The 22,429-nt window shown below is 34.9% G+C and overlaps 2 protein-coding genes across 3 annotated transcripts; both read left to right on the top strand.

Moving 5' to 3' along the window:
* The first annotated feature begins 39 nt into the window (after positions 1-39).
* Positions 40-7,906, top strand: LOC102605655 (chromatin assembly factor 1 subunit FAS1). Its single transcript, XM_006353199.2, has 12 exons — positions 40-643; positions 2,211-2,310; positions 2,931-3,078; positions 3,167-3,290; positions 3,435-3,799; positions 3,893-4,213; positions 4,827-4,908; positions 4,974-5,111; positions 6,190-6,603; positions 6,719-6,856; positions 7,365-7,410; positions 7,482-7,906. Exons 1-12 carry the CDS (start codon positions 188-190, stop codon positions 7,649-7,651), a joined length of 2,502 nt encoding a protein of 833 aa, XP_006353261.1. The 5' UTR covers positions 40-187; the 3' UTR covers positions 7,652-7,906.
* A 1,708-nt stretch (positions 7,907-9,614) lies between these two features.
* Positions 9,615-22,429, top strand: LOC102577562 (stearoyl-acyl carrier protein desaturase). Of its 2 annotated transcripts, NM_001288269.1 has the most exon segments (8): positions 9,669-9,830; positions 11,926-12,430; positions 13,218-13,267; positions 13,270-13,279; positions 13,281-13,725; positions 13,728-13,735; positions 13,737-13,778; positions 13,781-14,039. In NM_001288269.1, coding segments are annotated over 7 exon segments (1,176 nt in total). In that variant the 5' UTR covers positions 9,669-9,714; the 3' UTR covers positions 13,781-14,039.

Here is a 22,429-nt window from a genome sequence, read left to right as displayed (position 1 = left end):
AAACATAAATCTAAAAATTTCCATAAAAAATTTAAATTCTACAAAAACAAACACGCGGCACAACTCTTCACTATCACCACACTACCCACCACCCCACCCCCACCCACTATTTCATTTCTCCTCATTTTTAGGGTTTTTCATTGAATCTTCCTCTACAAGTTTCGGTATTTTCAGTTGAATCGGAGCAATGTCGGAGCCGATGATGATTGACGGTGTTGAGGAAGTGAAGATGGAAGTTGTTTCAGATCGATCAGTGAAGAAGACGCTGAAGAGGAAGAGGGTTAGTTTGGTGATGGATAGTCCGGAGGAGAAAGCGGCGAAGATTGATGGGTTGGAAGTGGAAATGAAGGGGTTGGTTGAGTATTATAAGGAGGTTGTGGAGAAGAAAGTTGTGGAAGTTGAGGATTTGAAAGGGTTGGGGTTGAACTCGGTGATTGCTTGCATGTTGGAGGAGAGTAGTCTATCGTTGTCGAAATTGGTGGATGTGATTTTTGAGAAGATTAGTGATAGTGAGTGTAGTAGTAGTAAGGTTAGTGTGAAAAGTGCTGTGATTTTGGTTGGGCAAAGGATGCTTTACGGAATTCCAAATGCAGATGTTGATGTTTTGGAGGATGAATCTGAGTCGGCGCTTTGGTGTTGGGAGGTAAAAGTTTCAATTTTTTTAATTTGGGTTTACTAACTTATAGCAACTTTTGTATCGCCAGATTTTTTCGGTGTGTTTACATGAATGTTGACAATATGAATTGAAGCTTCGATCGATATTACTATTAGATTGTTTTGGCATGTGGGTATTTGATTATGGTAACATTTAGTGTTAATGGATGGAGGAAATGCTTCTTGTTGATTTTTAATTTGGTGTATTAATGTTGATTGTTGCTTCTAATGTTTAGATTGCATCCACTATGTTGTTTGATGTGTCAAATGAGTGTCTTGTTTCAGTAGCATATCTTCTTAGCTTTAATGACTATTCATTGATTAGATTTAATGCTGGTATGGAAATTTCTAGTAATCATGCATAGATATGCTAGTTACTCAATATTGCGAATTTAGTGAAGGGATTTGATTCTAGAAAGTGGAAATTTCTAGCAATCATTCATAGATATGCCCGTGTAATCTTCAAATTTTGGATACGCCTCTCCTTGAGTACATGCTATCCTTCTTAGACTAATTTGTAGGATTACACTTTATATGTTAACATTCAGGAGTGATGGAGTAATTCGACTCTTTTAGAACGGTTTGGATGTCTAAATTGAAATGATTCATTTTTTCCAACATACAGGCGTGAAAACTAGAATAAGCCCTTCAAATTATTCCCATCAACAGGCGGGAAATAAAAATAAATCTCAAAATTTACAAAACAAACACGTGTCAGCACTCTTCTCTATCTCCCCACTGCCACCACTATTTCATTTTATCCTCATTTTAAGGGTTTTTGATTGTATCTTCCTTTAGAGGTTTCCTAAATTGGTTCCAGAATCTGCGAGAACTTGCATTTTCAGTTGAATCGGAGCAATGTTGGTGCCGATGGTGATTGCCGGTGTGAATGAATATTGAATCTTTTACGGTTATCACTATTAGAGATATTTTGCTTTCCTAGTTTATTGATTTCTAGAATCTCTAGTGTTGTTTTGGCATGTGGGTGTTTCATTATAGTAACTTCTAGTGTTAATAGCTGGTGCAAATGATTGTTGTAGATTTTTCATTTTGTGTATTAATGTTGATTGTTGTTTCTAATGTTTAGATTGCATCCACTATGTTGTGTGATGTGTCAAAAGAGTGTCTTGTTTCAATAGTATATCTGCTAGCTTTAATGACAATTCAGCTTATTGCTCAGACTCTTCAAAGATGTTAATGGTTTGTGTCGGATTCTCCAAAAGTATTGTATTTTTGGAGAATCGGGCATTGGTGCGACATCGAAAGTGAAGAGTGTATAACTTAGCTATTCATTGATTAGATTTAATGTTGATATGGAAATTTCTAGTAATCATTCATAGTTATGCTAGTTACTCAATATTGTACATGCTTCAACCTTTCAATCAGGTGATTGAACTTTTGCATGCGAATTTGGTGAATGAATTTGATTCTAGAAAGTGGAAACCCATATACACCTCTTTCCGCAATTTATTCATGATACAGTTTTCTCTCATCTGTTTCAATCTACAATTTAGTATAAATAATGCTAATGCTAATGCAATTCCTTTATTTTATAGACACGAGACCTTAAATTGTTGCCCAAATCAGTCCGGGCTACTCTGAAGATTCGCCGGACTTGTCGGAAAAAAATCCATGAGAGAATTACTGCTGTCTCTGGTGAGTGAATACTAACAACCGTACATGTTAATCTGTTTGTGGTGAGGAAGGCAATCTATTGAGCTTGCAATATTTTGTGTACTTCATATATGGGTCTCATGCTAAGGTGTCCATATTCATTTATGACATAATTTGTGGTACTGCCGCTTCTAAACATTGACCTTTTGGTTTGCTTGTATTATGGATACACTTGGTTAGGTTTTCAGCGAGGCTGAGCATTTCCAGTTGTGTAGCGACAAAAGTTGAACTGAATATGGATGATTTAGAAACATGATCATATATTTGATTTTCTATTGGTTTACTCCACTATTCTTATCCATCTGATATCATGTGAATCAGAGTACATATCATTATTGATTTAATTTATTCAGTGCAATTCTTTTAAGATATCCATTTGATATCATGTGAATAAGAGCTCATTCACTTGTTTCATTCAACGCAATTCCTTAAGATCTTTTTGGTCTAATGATTTCTGCTCATTCTATTTCCTAGATGGTAACATTTGTTGGTTGGTTTGTTTTGTATGTAAATCATTAACAAGTGAATGGTCTATTTGGTCGTCTTCCAACAAGCTTAGAATTTTGATAAGCGGACATATTTGTGTTTTGTCATTGTGGCAGCTTTATTGACTGCGCTAAAAAAGGTGGAAACTGATCAAAACTGCATCCAAGAACAGATGAAGGCTTCTGAAAAGCTTGGCAAAGTATTAACTGAGGCAGATATCCGCTTGTTAGTTGCAAGCATGGAACAGAAAAATGGTGCTGAAGTGTATGTGATATGTATTTCTTCTCTAGTTTTGTTTTCCTGTATCCCTCCTCTTTCCAATTGTTTACTCAAATCTCTTTATTGATAAAAGGGCTGAGAAGTCAGTAAAACTGGAGGAGAAACTTTTGATCAAGCAGTTAGAGAGAAACAAACGAGAAGCTGAAAAAGAGAAGAAAAGGATGGAGCGTGAAATTGAGAAAGAAAAATTGAAAAGTGTGAGTCATTTGATTCAACCTGTTGGTTAAATGCTTGTTGCTGTTGGCATATCTTTAGAAGGGTGCTATTGGTGGTGTTATACTGACCATGCCTTTAAATAAGATCTTGATTGATCATTTTGATGGCTAAATCTCTCTGTGCAGGAAAAAGAGTTAAAACGGCTACAAAGTGAAGCAGAGAAAGAGGAAAAGCGGTTTGAGAAAGAAGAATCTAAACTGAAAAAACAAATGATGAAAGAACAAGAAGAAACTGAGAAAGATCGACGCCGCAAGGAAAAGGAAGAAGCTGAAGTTAAAAGGCAACTTACTTTACAAAAGCAAGCTTCAATGATGGAGCGCTTTCTCAAAAGAAGCAAAACTAACTCTTCTTCCCAGAATAACCAATCCTTAGATGAGCCAGCTTCTGATTTTACCCCTAGCAAGTGTGAAAAGATGCCTGGATCTGTTACTCTGTCAATGGACTCAGTCCTTACACAAAATGATGACTTTAATGCTGATGATATTTGGAAGTTAGTTCTTTTTTGTTCTTTCATTGTAATATGGTGAATTGGTATTTTTTTTTCTTGATATTTACATAGATGTTGCTTGGGTTTACTTTACAGGTCACACTTAACTTCATGGCATTGCTTAGGTCGTTTTATTCTTTCAAAAGGAAAAGTTCATTGGGGAATCCGTCGAAAGCCCAAGACTAATGTAGTCAAGGAAATTAAGCTAACAGCCAGTAGAGGACTGACATGTGATGTTGAGGATAATACAGAGAAACTTGTTGATGGATGGGCTGAGCCTAGTAGTAATACCAGATCATGTAATGTTGGTGAGGTCAATGCTATTCCTTGTCGCCAGAAGGGCTTATTGAGGAGGCAATTGTTGCAGTTTGATAAGTGTCATAGACCTGCATTTTATGGTGTTTGGCCGAAGAAAAGGTGAGCTATGTTATGATTCACGTGTTATGCAATTTGAAATTTTATTATAGACCAGATAAATCTCATAATTAATCTTATTAATGAACGAACCTTTAGGCTTTAGTACCTTTTTACTTCAGAAGCAGTATTTTGTTGCAAATCCAAATCCCAGTTTTGATTATAATGTGTTGGGGCATTTGATCAATTATTAACTAAGTTCTCTAGACTATGATTTAGTTGATTGTTTTCTTTCTTTGTTAAAGTTTCCAGTCATGAAATTCTCTTCAGTGTGAGAGAAGATTACACACTGTATGAGTGTGTATTTTTACAAACAGAACATACACAATGGTTTTGGAGCTAGGAAAGTTAACCCACAGCTCTTGCCTGTATGTGATTCTGGTAAATATTAGAGTATTATTGGGTCTTCTTTTATCATAAGTTTTTCTTTCTAGCAATTGTAATGAAACGTTTTCTAGATGAATCTTTTCTTCTGATTTAGTGAGTATTTTCTTTTGGAGATGGCACTGGCTTCAGCTATTTTTGATGTGATTTAAATAAATTCAATCTCCATATTAAGCTGTGACAGTTTACTATTCCTTTCCACTTTTACTGATATTTTGACTTTTCACATCAGCCAAGTTGTTGGAGCACGTCACCCCCTTGCAATGGATCCAGACTTGGATTATGAGGTTGATAGTGACGAAGAATGGGAAGAGGTATGTTCTGATTATTGCCTGTAACATCTGTGATCATGATGATTACTGACAATTGATTAAATTAGGAGGAACCTGGTGAAAGTCTGTCAGATTGTGATAAAGATGATAATGAATGCTTGGAGGAAGAATGTTCAAGAGGTGAAGATGAAGACGAAAGTGAAGATGGATTTTTGGTGCCAGATGGGTATCTCTCAGATGAAGAGGTATGCCAGTCTCCGATACCCACTTTTCATACGGAAATTACTGAATCTTCCACACAGTATTGATAATACATTGTGAAATACAAACTATTTATTTCCTTTGTTGATCAGTTTGTACTTTGCTGATTAGCCAATACTGTGAGCATGCAATAGCTGTGATTTAAAAATCTTAACCCCACTGATGATGTGATACATCTTCCTTAAAATTGTTTCTGCATAGCTTGCATCTACTGTTCTTACCTGAATTATGATATCTATGAACCATCTATCATTTTCAATGAGTACTTTCTTGATCAATTTCCTTTGCTGCATGATTAGTAGTTGAATGGAATTCTTAAGGTCAGTTCATGATTCAAGTATAAATGACTGCACGAAGCTGAACATTTTCCATCTTGCTAAATAGCCTTGGCTTGGCTAGTTGTTAACTTGTGATGATTTTGGCCTTAACATACTGGTGGCATTTCAAATCTACAAAATAAGTGATACTCCTTTGTTCCATTTTATACGTTGTAATTTAATTGTGTTCATAGTCTTACTTGGTATTCTTGACATATAGTTATTTAAAGAATCAAGTCAAGCATTTGAGATGTCACAACATGGAGAATACTTTTTTAAAAATTGGGACTGAGGGTTTTCTTGTGGTATTTGAGGGAACTCTATTTCACTACTTACATATAGGGGAAGCAGGCCAACCACTGCAACCTCTAACTGCAGCAGGAGATGTATATTTGTGGTAATAACATTAGTAATGAATAAGGCCTTTTCATTTTGTACATATAGCAGTGGTTTTTTTGTGTTGCACCCGCAGTAACTGTACCCCCCCTCTCTTTTTTTTGCGAGAGAGATGAAGAGTCTTCCATGGATAGAATTTTAATTAATCCTTGTTTGTCAATCATAAAACATAGGTTTTCTTACTCTTGACTGCTGAAATCCTTGTTTGTCAATCAAAAAACATAGGTTTTCTTACTCGACTGCCGAGGTGCATGAATATGGCCCTTCCCAATAGGGAAAAAAAAGTAACAGATAACTTAACATTTCTTTATGCGAGTACTTTTGAACTTGTTCACCTTTGGTCATGCAGGGTGTACAAGTTGACAAAGTGGAATCTCATGATGCAGAAGGGTCTACAATTTTGTCCAGTTCTGCACAAGAAGGGCCGAGTGAAGAGTTTGCGGTGTTGCTTCGGCAGCAAAAATATCTTCACAACTTGACTGAACAGGCTCTTAGGAAAAACAAGCCACTTATTATATTAAATCTTATGCATGAGAAAGCTCCCTTCTTATTGGCTGATGAACTGACTGGTAATGAGAAAGTTGAACAAATGTGCTTGGGGGGATTGGCCATCTGTTCATTTCCTGGCTATTCATCTATTCCAATATCCACTTGTGATGATGTGATTGAGGGGGATTCTGAGCCTTGCCCATCAGGTAGCAAGGCAATTACCCCACAAATAGCATCTCCAGCTGCTCTAGCTGACTCAGATTTACCTCAAGTTGTAAGTTTTACCTTTCTTTTATCAACATTTCCCCCTCTTCTTGTGGAATGGTTTCTCTTACCAACCCAGTGCTGATTTCTTGCTTACAAGAGTTAATGTTATTATTTTCCTTCAGGTATCTGTTATTCAGTCATGCTCACATGGTATAAACAAGGTGGTGGAATCTTTACAACTTAAGTTTCCAAGTATTTCAAAGTCCCAACTGAAAAACAAGGTGCGGGAGATTGCAGAGTTTATTGATGGTAGATGGCAGGTGATTTTCGACATATCTCTTTTCTCAGTCTGGATAGTCAATGAATTTTGAGAATGAAATTTATTTAACATGAAGTAGACCTCTGCAATCTGAAGGGTATATAAGATTTGGCAAAAGATACAGTTTGTAGAGGATAATCCATAAAGAATCACATCCAATATTGTGTACCAGATGATAGCAGTTCTCACTCTTACAGATTGACTGCAGAAGCAGTACAGTCCATGAAAGTTTATGGCAAAGCTAGTAAAACGTTCTAGTTTCTCATACACAAATTAGAGGTGTAAACAGATCTCTCAGCTTTGTTCTTTGGTAGTCCATTGGTGTCCTGTTATAGTTTTCTTTTGTGTCATTTCCCTCTTTCTACATTAGTCTTATCTGATTTATTAGTCTCAATTTTCTAAGCAACAGATTCATGTTATTTTCTTTGAATAGTTTCATTTCTTTGTTGGGGGTTATTGTCCCAATCCAGGAAGATTTTACTCATACTGCATTTTTCTGGCTTTTGCAGGTTAGAAAGGATGTTCTTGTGAACCTTGGATTATCAATATCACCTGGTATGAGCATCTCATGTACTATTGCACTTATTTCTACCTTTTGGATTCTGTTAACTTTTGATTATTTACAGAAAAAGTTAGCAGGACAAAGAGCATTGCTACATTCTTTTCCAAGAGATGTTTGCCACCTTCTGGAAAGACCATCAATCTGCATGAAACTTCCCCACAACCATGCCAGAAGACTTCTACTTCTTCAGTTTCTATCCAGCCACAACAAGACTGCACATACAACCATGAATGAGAATCTTAACTCTGTTAAATCTTTTTGGCCCCTTAGCTCAAGTCTTTCTTATTTTCGATATAATAGATGCCTGCACATGTACACCAGGCTTTGTAACTTTCATATACTGGTCAAATTTTCTAATTTGAGAAAATCAAATATCCTTCATAAAGGAAGATGATGACTAGAATGTGTTTTCTTAATTGACTTTACTGTGTATGTATATATCACCTAGTAATCCTGTATCACATGGTTATGAATTTCTGTTCTTCTGTATCCTGTTTGTTTGATCTTGGTTTCTATTTATCAGTTTTATGTTTTATTGCTTTAAATTACTGAACAAATCTACATGTACCAAAATTAAAAGGAAAAGAAACTCTTCAATTGATAATCATATCCTATTAGTATCTAAAAACTTGTTTAGATGGTTCATTAGAAGTCTTGGTTTCGAGCTTTAGGCAAGGAGTGTTATCTCTTGAATGAGGCCTTATCGGAGTATATAATTAATCAGTCAATTGTGAAGTTAAATTTTTTGTTTATTCTTTATTTATATGCATGTGAGATAATAAATAATTAATTTAAGTTGATATTGATTACAAAAAATTAACAATTCATATTAAAAATATAAGAAACATTGAGTTCAAATGAATTTGATACCACAATACTACATTAAGATTAGAAGCACTATTAGTTTTAAAAATAATTTAATAATTAAGTGATACAAAATGAGAGAAAAATCTGAACTATTTTGATTTGAAGACTAAAATAATTTCAGATTCAGATATTAGAAAAAGATTTTTGTAAAAAAAGTTGTTTTTAACCACCATACAAAATTAGTTAGTCAATAATAATACAAAAATAATAAAACCACCTAAGTGTATTGACTTTATATAATACCCACAGGATTAAAATACCCACGGTTATTAAATTGGTTAGTTTAGAATCCGGTTTTGTCCAAAGTTAAAAAAGATTTATATATTAATTAAAAAATAAATAAAATAAATTTGCCAACTAGCGTTACGTGTGCTTCGTGTTTTTCAGTGTGGTCAACACCGAGTGTTTCCAAGCAACGAGACTTACACCTATTTGTTAGCAAAAAAACAACAAAAGTATGCACTCTCTTACGTACACACAATGATCACTAAGAATTGTGATAATTGTTTAATTAGAGATTTCAAATTCAAATTTTAAGTAGTTTTTTCTTGATTAGAAGCATTTGTTCTTAATTATTTATCAGATTTCAATATAAATATTGAAAAACATAGTTAGAATAATAAGAAAACCTTATACATATATAAAAAATTTGATAGGAAATGTTTTTCCTTACTTATGTCTTATATGATTAGCGTATGAATTATAATCAAAACTTTAATGCGGATATCAAGTACCGAATGATAAACTAAAAAACAAAGCCAAACGAACCAGAAAGCCTTAGCTCTTAGGTAATAATCCTTTTTTAATTTGTTTATCTTACTTTTATTTTTAGCCTGTTCTAAAAAAATGTCTCTTTTCCTTTTTAGCAACTCTTTAATTTCAATTTTCTATGTTATATATTTAAAACCACAAGATTAAAAAACATTGATATATTTGGTATACAAATAATCTCTTTTACTTTCCCAAACATCGTGCTAAGTCAAAATATGATAAACAAATTGAAGCATAGCGAGTAAAAAAGATATTGGTATCTAATAGAAAATAATTCTCCTTAATTATATTAGTTAAGTTCTCAGATAATCACTCAACTAACAACTATTATCTCGGAAGGTTAGTAAGAATTGAAATCAAGAAAAAAAAATCTATTAGTTGAGTTATCACATGAGAAATCATTTTTATGCGGGTGTAAATCTTGATTAGTCGGATCTCTAATACGAACTCCGAAATGACAAAAATGGCATTTGAGTAATTTTCCTCAAGTTGAAGGTTAATTTAGTTTCATTTCCAGTTGGGTTTTGTCGACTTATAAGGCTTATATATTTGGCTATTTGTTCCGTTTCTCTCTCTCCACCTTTAACTCAACTAGTGTACAGTGATCACAACGAAATTGCTCAGGCGAAATAGTCGAGGTGAAAAACAGAGCATCAACAATGGCACTGAATGTCAATGGGGTGTCGTTAAAATCTCACAAAATGTTACCATTTCCTTGTTCTTCAGCCAGATCTCAGCGAGTTTTCATGGCTTCAACCATTCATCGACCTTCTGTGTGAGTATTTTTTGATTCTTTGTTTTCAGTTTTGAGCTAATGGGTGTCGCTCAATGTGATTTGTTTTCCATTTTTTTGATTTTCGGGGAAGTGGGTCGGTTTTGGTTTATTGGTTTTGTTTGTGTGATTTGAGTTTTAGCTACATTGGGTGTGTTTCAGTTTTGAATTTGATGAAATGGGTATCTCTCAATGTGGGGTGTTTGTCGGTTTCGTTTTGTTTCATTTGTGTTTTGTTGTTTCTAGGCTTTTAGACTTGATTGTTAGCTACACTGGGTGTATTTCATTTGAATTTGGAGAGAATGGGTATCTCTCAATGTGGTTTGTTTTTCATCCTTTTGATTTGTGATGTGATTTGAGTTTTAGCTACATTGGGTTTGTTTCAATTTTAAATTTTGAAAAATGTTTGTATCATGGGAAATGGGTATCTCTCCATTTGGTTTTTGTTTAATTGTTTCATCTTCTTTTGATCATATGGGAAGTGGATCAGTTTCGATTTAGTTTCATTTATGTTCTCTTGTTTCAAGGCTTTAGTTTATGCACTGATAGAGATATACTGGGTGCATTTCATTTGAATTTGAAAAAATGTTTGTATCATGGAAAATGGGTATCTCCCAATGTGGTTTGTTTCCCCCTTGTTTTGATTCGGTGGGAAATGAGTCGGTTTCGTTTTGGCTTATTATTGTTTTGTTGTTTCAAGTAACTAGTGTTTATGGCTTGATTTTTAGCTAGACTGGGTGCATTTTCATATGAAGGAAAAGAGTTTGTATCATGGAAAATGATTTTATAAGGATTTTTTGATTGCTCTCTGCCAAACTGCATGTTTCTGGTGTGGTTTGTGATTGTAATTTTGGTTTTCTTGTATCTATTGATTGGATTGGTGGATGGTGGTAGTTGTTGGTGTTAAGGAAGATCTTATCAAGAGATATTTAAGATAAATTTTTTACCTTTTTTCTAAATTGGGAAATGGTGTCTTGTTCTGCTTTGTGTGTTGCTTAGTTTGTTACATGGTGTTTATCTTGCTATCTGTCTTCTTTTCTTTTCGTCTAATTATTCATCGCATCGTTGATTTCTAGGAATTTCCTGTTTTTTTATAACATTCTTTTCTTTATGTGTTGCTTAGTTTGTTACATGGTGTTAATGCATGCAGTGCTTGTCTTTTTCTTTTGTTTAAATGATATCTATTCAGAAAGGTCCTAAAGGGAAGTCCTATTTGGTGTTTTTTTTTTTGGGGTGGGGGTGTCCAGGAATTGTACATTTTACCAACTGTGGTTGAGAATTAGGTCTTGCCGTGGTGCTCTGTATTTAATTGCCAATTTTTTTGCTTAAAGTCAATGTTTCCAATTATAGTTATGTGCACTGTTCTTTTCTTGTTTGCCAGTAGGTGTAGCTGTTTGGTATTGCTCAGCTTCTTTGATTGTTATGGAATTGGTTGGCAGTTGGCACTTATATCTTCTGTTTGTTAAAAGCTAAATTTTTTGTATATTTCTATTGCTTTAGTTTCTGCATACTTGTATAAAGTATAAACTAATACAATTTATGGGTGATTGTGCTTAGTTCTATTGTTTGAGTGATGGTTAATCTTGTTTGGTGATATAGGATTACATACTTCACCAAACAATTAATATTTCAGATATCTAGACTCAGTCTTCCAATGTTACGATGGACTAAATATATAGGCTCAGTCTTTCAGGTCATATATTTCTCTCTTTCTACGAATATATGCCCCTGTTGTTTATCTTGCAAAATAAATTTTATAATGAATTATTGGTCCTGTCTTCCATCATTTTTCCTGTCAAAATCTGCTCACTGCAGAATTATGACACTGTCTCTGTGAGATGTTTCTTTGTGAGGGAAAACTTGATTTCAAAGAATCCTTTCTCTATGAATGGAACTTTGACGACACTCGCTCTGTAGTTAGCACCACATCATAAATGTATGAACAAGGTGAAGAATAAAGGTTGGGAAATTGTCATGTCAGGGATACCTTTTTATGCTTTAAGTTTGTCTTCCTCCTTAACTGTTATTTTTAAGTTATAGCTCATGAGGTCTTCAAAGTGAACAGTTTTGAACCTAAGTCTGCTTCTGCTAATTACAGGGAAGTTGGAAGTGTGAAGAAGGCATTCACTCCTCCACGAGAGGTGCATGTTCAAGTAACCCATTCCATGCCACCAGAAAAGATTGAAGTTTTTGATTCTCTGCGCGATTGGGCTGCACAGAATCTCTTGGTGCACCTAAAACCTGTCGAGAAGTGTTGGCAACCTACTGATTTTCTTCCTGATCCTGCTTCCGAGGGGTTTGATGAGCAGGTCAAGGAGCTAAGGGAAAGGTGTAAGGAAATTCCTGACGACTACTTTGTTGTATTAATTGGGGATATGATCACAGAGGAGGCCCTTCCAACTTATCAGACCATGATAAACACCCTGGATGGTGTTCGTGATGAAACTGGTGCCAGCCTCACTCCCTGGGCTATTTGGACTAGGGCATGGACAGCGGAGGAAAATAGGCATGGTGATCTTCTCAACAAATATCTTTATCTTTCTGGAAGAGTTGATATGAAGCAAATTGAAAAGACAATCCAGTACCTAATTGGTTCTGGGATGGTAAGATTTTTACCAGACCTTATGTTATCAATTATCATATTGTTAGTATAAGCTTACAGGATTAAATTCCAAAGGTTTCATATGGAGTGAAATCATTTACATGCTAAAAAATAGGTATGCTGATGTTTATAATAAGCAGTGCAGCTTTAAGCAAGTGTTATACTGTGTGTGGTATCTACCTCCCATGCTTTCAAAAGCTTTCTGATTTTTCTCCAGAGTTGGTTTATATGGTTAGTTCAGATGTCTAATTATGAAAAGCTCCTGATCCTATATTTTGCATGCACACCATATTGATGTGCATGCTAAGCTCTCGATTATCAAGCCTTTCTCGTTTTCCTGGGAGAGGGGATAGAAGTAAAAAAAAATGTAATACCTGATGCTTCTAAGTTGAATTTATTGCTAAGTTGAGTTACGCCTTTTTTATTGGACTCTTTATGTAGTTCAGTGTACTTTAGTTCTTCATTTTCTTGTATATGATATTTCCTTCAACCTCATTGACTACTTGCTAGCAATCTAAATATGGTGACACATTTGAAATTTTAAGAAGCAATCTGTCAGGTTGTAGTTTTGCTTACCTAGCCCATTGTATCCCTTGTGTACTCTCTATAGAGTTGAAATGCAACTATAGTGTACTATAGCTTTGGTGCCACATTTTGTGGTTACATTAGCTACAGCTTACATGTTTATAACTGTTCATTCCATGAAAATAGAAATCTTGAGATTGAACTTGTTATATAATCATCTTTGCTCAATTTGGTTTGTACTTCCATACACTTTATATTTCCAGGATCCTCGCACGGAAAACAACCCCTATCTAGGTTTCGTCTACACTTCTTTCCAAGAAAGGGCTACCTTTGTTTCACATGGAAACACAGCTAGGCTCGCTAAGGAGCATGGGGATATGAAACTAGCACAAATATGTGGTTCAATTGCTGCAGACGAGAAGCGCCATGAAACTGCATATACCAAGATCGTGGAGAAGCTACTCGAGGTTGATCCTGATGGCGCCATATTGGCTATTGGTGACATGATGAGGAAAAATATCTCAATGCCTGCTCATCTGATGTATGATGGCAGGGATGACAACCTCTTTGAACACTTCTCTGCTGTAGCTCAACGGCTTGGTGTATACACTGCCAAGGACTATGCAGATATTCTGGAATTCCTGGTGGGGAGATGGGAAGTGGAAAAATTGACTGGTCTTTCCAGTGAAGGACGCAGAGCACAAGATTATGTATGTGGACTGGCTCCGCGGATTAGAAAATTGGAGGAGAGAGCACAGGCAAGGGCCAAGCAACGAAGTCCCGTTCCTTTCAGCTGGATTTTTGGTAAAGAGATTAAGATATGAATGCACTTGTGTCCAGGCAATGCCATATTACTTTCTGATCATTAAATTTGCCATAAATTTATGTTAAGAAACTTTAAGGGTATGATATGAAGTCTGTGCAGGGTAGTTGAAGCTACTTCACTAGAGTATTGGTTTTTCTTTTTGCAATTGTGTTTAGGCCATAGGGAAAAACATAGTTCTTAGCAATAAAGATGAACCTTTTGGTACCATTTTTTTTTCTTTTCAAATCAAAGATTATGCATTATATATATGACTTATTAGATGGATGAACTATATGACTTATTAGATGGTAATTAACAAAGGGTTTTTCTTTTACAACATTCTAGCAATTGTGATAAGTTACAATTAGGATTTATGAGTTTGTAAACACTTTTACCTTAAGATTTTAAATTGAAGTGCTTTAATTTATTGGTATGATATAAGGGTGGAGTAGAAGTGAAGTTTGATGCACATGTCATTCAAAAGAAAGGAAGATCAAGTATCTTGGGTCTATTATTCAAGGAATGGACAAAGTGATGATAATGTCATACATCGTATTGATGCAGAGTGGATTAAATGTAGGTTCGTATCTGAAGTATTGTGTGATGAGAAGATGCCATCAAAACTCAAAGACAAGTTCTGCAGAGTGGTGGTTAGAGTATAGGGCGGAGTGTTGGCTAGTCAAGAACTCTTACGTTCACAAGATTAAAATTGCGGAAATGAGAATGTTGTGGTGGATATGTCGGAATACTATGAGAGATTCGATTAAGAATGAAGATATCCGAAATAAGATAAGAGTGGTCTTAATGAATGACACGATGCAGGAAGCGAGACTGTGATGGTTCAAGCATATGCCTTAAAAATCGTGGGACTATGGGCTAATACATAAGAAAAACCAAGAAAGTTGCGTAAATTCTAAAAGTTGGCTCGTAAATGCAAAAATATGCCTTATAAATGGTCGGACTATACGCAATGCTTCCCCAACTCATTACAGAAGTCCTCATAAAGTATTTTCAGAAATTTTATTGGGTGCTCCAAGGTGCCAAATTCATGGGCTAATACACACGAAAAATAAAGAAAGTTGCGTAATTCTTAAAAGTTGGCTCGTAAATGTGAAAATATACCTTAAAAAATGGTGAGACTATACACAATGCTTCCCCAACTCATTAAGGAGGTCCTCATAAAGTTTTTTCACAATTTTTTTTTGGGTGCTCCAAGGCGCCAGATCCATAGGCTAATGCACACGAAAAACCAGGAAAGTCGCGTAATTCTTAAAAGTTAGGTCGTAAATGAGAAAATATGCCTTAAAAAATGGTGGGACTATACACAATGCTTCCTCAACTAATCACGGAGGTCCTCATAAAGTTTTTTTAGAATACTCTTTTGGGTACGCCAGATCCATGGGTTAATACACACGAAAAATCAAGAAAGTCACGTAATTTCTAAAATTTGGCTCGTAAATACGAAAATATACCTTAAAAAAATGGTGAGACTATACGCTATGCTTCCCCAATTCATTACAGAAGTCCTCATAAATGTTTTTTAGAAATTTTTTTTGGGTGCTCCAAGGCGCTAGATCCATGAGCTAATACACACGAAAAATAACGAAAGTCGCGTAATTCCTAAAAATTGGTTCGTAAATGTGAAAATATACCTTAAAAAATGGTAAGATTATACACAATGCTTCCCCAACTCATTATGGAGGTGCTCATAAATTTTTTTAAGAATTATTTTTTAGTGCTCCAAGGCGCCAGATCAAGTGGCTAAATACACACGAAAAATCAAAAAAGTCGCGTAATTTCTAAAAGTTGGCTCGTAAATGTGAAAATATGCCTTAAAAATGGTGAGACTACACAATGCTTCTCCAACTCATTACATAGGTCATCATAAAAAAAAATTTGAATATTTTTTGGGTGTTCCAAGGCGCCAGAACCATGGGCTAATATACACGAAAATCAAGAAAGTCGCGTAATTTCTAAAAGTTGGCTCGTAAGTGCGAAAATATGCCTTAAAAATGGTGAGACTACACAATGCTTCTCCAACTCATTACATAGGTCATCAATAAAAAAAATTTGAATATTTTTTGGGTGTTCCAAGGGGCCAGAACCATGGGCTAATATACACGAAAATTAAGAAAGTCGCGTAATTTCTAAAAGATTGCTCGTAAGTGCGAAAATATGCCTTAAAAATAGTGGGTCTATATGCAATGCTTTCCCAACTCATTATGGAGGTCCTCATAAAGATTTTTCAATATTTTTTAGCTCCTCAAGGCTCCAGATTCATGGCCTAATACACACGAAAAATCAAGAAAGTCGTGTAATTCTTAAAAGTTGGCTCGTAAATACAAAAATATGCCTTAAAAATGGTGGGACTATACTCAATACTTCCCCAACTCATTACGGAAGTCCTCATAAAGTTTTTTCAGAATTTTTTTCGTGCTCCAAGGCACCAGATCCATGGGCTAACACAAGAAAAAAAAAGTCAGGTAATTTCTAAAAGTTAGCTCATAAATGCAAAAATATGTCATAAAAAATGGCATGACTATAGGATACTTCCCCAACTCATTACACAGATCCTCATAAAGTTTTTTCAGAAAAAAGTTTAGCTGCTTCAAGGCGCCAGATTCATGGGCCAATACTTACGAAAAACCAAGAAAGTCTCATAAATCCTAAAAGTTGGTTCGTAAATGCGAAAATATGCCTTAAATAAATGGTGAGACTATACACAATGTTTCCCCAACTCATTATGGAGGTCCTTCTAAAGTTTTTTAGAATTTTTTTTTTGGTGTGCTCCAAGGCGCATAATCCATGGGCTAATAGTAATACACACGAAAAATCAAGAAAGTCGCGTAATTCCTAAAAGTTGGCTTGTAAATACAAAAATATTCCTTGATAAAATGGGGGAACTATACGCAATGTTTCCCCAGCTCACTACGACGGTCCTCATAAAGTTTTTAAAGAAGTTTCTTTAGGTGCTCCAAGGCAACATATCCATGGGTTAATACACATGAAAATCAAGAATGTAGCGTAATTACTAAAAATTGGCTCGTAAATGCAAAAATATGTATTAAAAATGATGGGACTATACTCGATGCTTTCCCAACTCATTACATAAGTCCTCACAACGTTTTTTCATAATTTTTTTTGAGTGCTCCAAAGTTCCAAATCCATGAGCTAATATACACGAAAAATCACGAAAGTCGCGTAATTCCTAAAAGTTGACTTGTAAATGTGAAAATATGGCATAAAAATGGTGGGGCTATATGTAATGCTTCCCTAACTCATTACAAAGATCATCACAAAGTTTTTCAGAAAAATGTTTTGGGTGCTCCAAGGCGCCAGATCAATGAGCTAATACACACGAAAAATCAAAGGTCGCGTAATTCCTAAAAATTGACTCGTAAATGTAAAAATATGCATTAAAAAATGGTGGGACTATACACAATGTTTCTTTAACTCATTACGGAGATTCTCATAATTTTTTTTCAGAATTATTTTTAGGTGCTTAATGACCCAAAATCCATGAGCTAAAACACACGAAAGATAAAAAAAAGTCGCGTAATTCCTGAAAATTGACCCGTGAATCCAAAAATATGCATTAAAAAAGGGTCGGACTATATGCAATGCTTTCCCAACTCATTATGACACTCCTCATAAAGTTTTTTCAAAAAAAATTTTAGGTGCTCCAAACCGCCAAAAACATGGGCTAATACACACGAAAATTCAAGAAAGTCACGTAATTCATAAAAGTTGGCTTGTAAATGCGAAATATACCTTCAAAAAATGGTGGAACTATACGCAATGCTTTCCCAACTCATTACAGAGGTCCTCATAAAGTTTTTTCATAAATATTTTTTGGGTGCTCCAAGACGCTAGATCAATGGGCTAATACACGTGAAAAATAAAGAAAATCGCGAAATTACTAAGAGTGTCTCGTAAATTTGAATATATGCCTTTAAAAAATGGTAGGACTATACACAATGCTTCCCCAACTCATTAAGGAGGTCCTCATAAAAAAAAATCAGAATTTTTTTTGGGTGATCCAAGTCAGCAGATCCATGAGCTAATACACACGAAAAACTAAGAAAATCGCGTAATTTCTAAAAGTTGGTTCGTAAATGCAAATATATGCCTAAAAAATGGTGCAACTATACACAATGATTCCCCAACTCATTACGGAGGTCCTCATAATTTTTTTTTTTTAAAATTATTTGCTCTAAGGCGCCTGATCCATAGGTTAATACACACGAACAATCAAAAAAATTGTGTAATTTTCAAAAGTTGGCACGTAAATACAAAAATATGTCTTAAAAAATTGTGGTACTATACGCAATGCTTCCACAACTCATTACAGAGGTCCCCATAGAGTTTTTTCAAAAATAAATTTCGGGTGAACTAAGGCGCTACATCCATGAGCTGATACACATGAAAACCAAAAAAGTCACGTAATTTCAAAAAGTTGGCTTGTAAATGCGTAAATATGCCTTAAAGCGTAGTGAGATTATACATAATGTTTCCCCAACTAATTACGGAGGTCCTCATAAAGTTTTTCCAAAAAGTCTTTTTGGATGGTCCTAGGCGCCAGAGCCATGGACTAATACATACGGAAAATCAAGATAGACACGTAATTTCTAAAAATTGGCTCGTAATGCCTTAAAATGGTGGGACTATACACACTGTTTTCCAAACTCATGACGGAGGTCCTCATAAAGTGTTTTCAAAAAAAAAATTAGGTGCTCCAAGGCGCTAGAAACATGGGCTAACACACACGAAAAACAAAGAAAGTCGCATGATTTCTAAATTGTTGCACGTAAATGCGAAAAATGCCTTAAGAAAAGGTGGGACTATACACAATGCTTCCCCAAGTCATTACGAAGGACCTCATAATTTTTTTTTGGGTGCTCCAAGGCGCCAGATTCATGGGCTTATATACACGAAAAAACTAAGAGTCACGTAATTCATACAAGTTGTCTCGTAAATGCAAAAATATGCCTTAAAAATTGTGGGACTATACATAATACTTCCCCAACTCATTACAGAAGTCCTCATAATTTTTTTTTCAGAATTTTATTTTGGGTGCTCCAAGGATCTAGATTCATGGGCTAATACACAAAAAAAACTAAGAAAGTCGTGTAATTCCAAATAGTTGGCTCGTAAATGCAAAAATATGCTTTAAAAAATGGTGGGACTATACACAATATTTTCCCAACTCATCACGGAGGTTCTCATAAAGTTTTTTCAAGATATTTTTTTTGGGTGCTCCAAGACATCAGATCCATGGGCTAGTGTACACGACAACCAATAAAGTCGCGTTATTACTAAAAGTTGGCTAAGAAATTTGAAAATATGCTTTAAAAATTGTGGGACTACGCAATGCTTCCCCAGATGATTACGGAGTTCTCATAGAGTTCTTTTAGAAATTCTTTTTGGGGTGCTCCAAGACACTAGATCCATGGGCTAATACACACGAAAAATCAAGAAAGTCGCGTAATTTCTAAAAGTTGGCTCGTAAATACGAAAATATGCTTTAAAAATAATTGGACTATACAAAATACTTCCCAACTCATTCCGGAGGTCCTCATAAAGTTTTTTCAAAAATTGGTGCTCTAAGGCGCTAGATCCATGGACTAATACACACGAAAAAATAAAAATATGGTATAATTTCTAAAAATTAACTCGTAAAAGTGAAAAAATATCTTAAAAATTGTGTGACTATACGCAATCCGAGAATATAGCTATAGTATCGATATTAGCCCGCTAATTTGATGTATTGGTGCACAAATGCTCATGTAAAGTGTGAGGGGTTATGAATGGTTTCAGGATAGATAGAGGTAGATCGAAGAAGTATTGGAGATATGTGATTAGACAGGACATGATGCAGTTGCACCATACCAAGGACATGACCTTAGATAGAAGGTCGTGGAAGACAAGAATTAGGTTAGAAGGTTAATATGTAGTACAATATTCTCTTGCATATCATTCCACAACGGTAGCTAGGGGTGTTCATGGTTTCGATAAAAATCGATCCAAACTGAAAAATCAAACCAAACCGATTAAATGAACCGATTTAATTTGGGTTTTGGTTTGGTTTTAGATTGTTAAGAACCGATAGTCATTGGTTTGGTTATGATTTTGTTGGAAAAAATCGAAGAAATAACCGAACCGAACCAACAAGTTATATACATAAATTTTATTTTATACATACATAATATATTATATTCATAAACAATTTTAAAGATTTTATATATGTTTCATCAAAATTTATTTATAATCTACTTATGAAAGAAAAAATATCCAAGGTGAGAACCTTTTTCTTATTGGTTTCATGTATATGAGTATCTATGGAAATTCATTGTAGGACTGAAAATGTCATTATCTCTTCCTTCTATGCCAAAATAGTGAATTTTGAAGTTTTATTCAGTAAATTTAATGATCCAAAGTTCTGTAATGCCGGTCATTCTAACTATTTTTTCGTTTGAATGGATTGTTGTCACTTTTTTCACGTTTTGAATGAATTGTTTCTTCATTTTTATGTATGGTTTAATAACCGAATAACCGAACCAAACCAACCAAACCAAAATCGAAAACAACCAAACCGATAAATGTATATTATATTTGGTTTGGTTTGGTTTTGATAATTTTAAAACCGATTAAATTGATTTGATTTTAGTTTTAACCAATAACCGACCCAAACCAACCCGTGAACACCCCTAGAGCTAGCCTTGATATTTCTCCTATAGTTTCTTGTCCTTCGACTCATTTACTTTCTACTTGTCTCTTGTACTTTTGATTAACACACTATTTTATTGTAGTTATTTTTTCCTTCTTAGGAATATATTTCTCTTGGCAATTTCTCATTTATTTGTTGTTGATGTCTTTATAGAAGATAAATTAGGTACCACTTTTGCTATGATCGTTATTACTATGGCTTATTCATGCCACGGGTTAATTGGGTATAAAAGGTCATATCTAACAACACGTCATATTTTATTAGCCATTTTTTAAAAAAAATATACCAAATTTACTACGTGTTGTCAAATTAAGTCCCACATCGTTTAACTCATTTCCTTTATAACTTGATCTAGGCTATAAAACAAATTTCATTGTAACCCATCTTCCCTATCTCTCTCTTTCCCTTAATTTTTTCTTTTCGTAATTTCAGATCTCATCTTCTTCCATTTTTCTCAATTTCAGACCTCATCTTCTTTTTTTCTTCTCAATTTCAGACCTCATCTTTTTCCGTTTTTCTCAATTTCAGATCTCATCTTCTTCCCTTTTTCTCAATTTCAGATCTCATCCTCTTCCTCTTTTCCTTTTAATTTCCAATTTTCTCTACCTCCATATCTCAAAAAAGTCAAGAAATGAAAAAGATTTCCCAATTTCATTATTTTCCCTCTAACCTATTAATGTTAGTATATTCGATTGCTATCCAGTTTCATATCCCCTGAAAAATTCAAGAACCTATAAGGATTTTTCTATTTCAATGATATTCTCTTTCTTTCCAATTCAATTTCATCTACTTCCATATCCCGAATCAAAAATTTTGATATTCAATTTTCTCAAAAGAAAGAAAAGCACTAATGACCCGCAGCAACTCTTCGTAACTATTTTCTGATATATTCTTCATTTCCTCCTAAACATTTTTAATCTCTACTTTCACCTCATCACCACCAGTATTGATCCTCCAGAAGTGAAATTAAGTAGGGGGGAGGGACCATCATTGAGTGGTGACAATAACAATAAGGATTTTTAGCTGATGGGATTCGGTACCCTAACAGTTATGAAGAGTTCCTGCGTTGCTATCAAGGATAAAATTCCTCCCTTATAATAGAACTGTGATGCTACTAAGAGAAGTACTTTAAATATATGTCTATGTGCATTTATGTGTGGCACGTTGCTCGACTTTCAAGGTAGGTTATTGCTTACTTTTCTCTAACTCAACTCGGGTATTTTCACTTATGAGGGGTTGATTTGTCAAGATTTTATTGAAAGCAATATGTTTATAGTGGTGAAATGTGGTCTAAGGGCTTGACTTGAAGTAAATTTATTGAATCGGACAGACTATATTGACGAAAGTCTTGGTTCGAGTCCAGGTAGGGTATATGGACCTCACAAGTCCCTCATGGGTCCCACCTGACAACATTTCCTGTGGAGTGTATGTTAGTAGGGTCATTAGCATTGCATCATATTGCGTTGCATTTTTATTATTGTTTTGCTTTGCGTTGCTTCTTATTGACTATCTTATACTGAACTGCAGGGACATTTTCTGAGTGCACAGTTAATAACATCCTCTGTACATTATTGTTACTAACTCTGGTTGGTAGGCCTATGATGCCTATGGAGTACGCATGATTTTGTACTCATACTACTCTGGCTGCCTCTTTTTGAGGAAGATTCCGGTGCTAGTGGACTTCTTTTTATACTGCATCTTTCTGGTGAAGGATGCAGAGCACAAGATTATGTATGTGGACTGGCTCCGCGGATTAGAAAATTGGAGGAAAGAGATTAAGAGATGAATGCACTTGTGTTGGAGGGCAATTCTGAACATTAAATTTTCCATAGATTTGTATTAAGAAACTTTGAGGGTATGGTTTGAAATCTGTGCAGTGGAGTTTAAACCTACTTCACTAGATTTGTATAAAATTTTGCAATTGTGTTTAGGCCATAGGAAAA

Source organism: Solanum tuberosum, unplaced genomic scaffold (genome assembly GCF_000226075.1).
Source record: "Solanum tuberosum cultivar DM 1-3 516 R44 unplaced genomic scaffold, SolTub_3.0 scf00152, whole genome shotgun sequence".
In the NCBI taxonomy this organism is placed as follows: Eukaryota; Viridiplantae; Streptophyta; class Magnoliopsida; order Solanales; family Solanaceae; genus Solanum; species Solanum tuberosum.
This window is presented reverse-complemented; position numbering and strand designations above follow the sequence as displayed.

What these genes read in the sequence shown, in the direction of transcription:
- LOC102605655 (XM_006353199.2), top strand. Translation starts at nt 188, where the DNA reads ATGTCGGAGCCGATGATGATTGACGGTGTTGAGGAAGTGAAGATGGAA. An exon ending in CGGCGCTTTGGTGTTGGGAG is followed by an intron (nt 644 to 2,210) that starts GTAAAAGTTTCA and finishes TTTATTTTATAG; the next exon opens with ACACGAGACCTTAAATTGTT. An exon ending in AGAAAGAAAAATTGAAAAGT is followed by an intron (nt 3,291 to 3,434) that starts GTGAGTCATTTG and finishes CTCTCTGTGCAG; the next exon opens with GAAAAAGAGTTAAAACGGCT.
- LOC102577562 (XM_006353198.2), top strand. Translation starts at nt 9,715, where the DNA reads ATGGCACTGAATGTCAATGGGGTGTCGTTAAAATCTCACAAAATGTTA. An exon ending in ACCATTCATCGACCTTCTGT is followed by an intron (nt 9,831 to 11,925) that starts GTGAGTATTTTT and finishes TGCTAATTACAG; the next exon opens with GGAAGTTGGAAGTGTGAAGA. An exon ending in ACCTAATTGGTTCTGGGATG is followed by an intron (nt 12,431 to 13,217) that starts GTAAGATTTTTA and finishes TTATATTTCCAG; the next exon opens with GATCCTCGCACGGAAAACAA.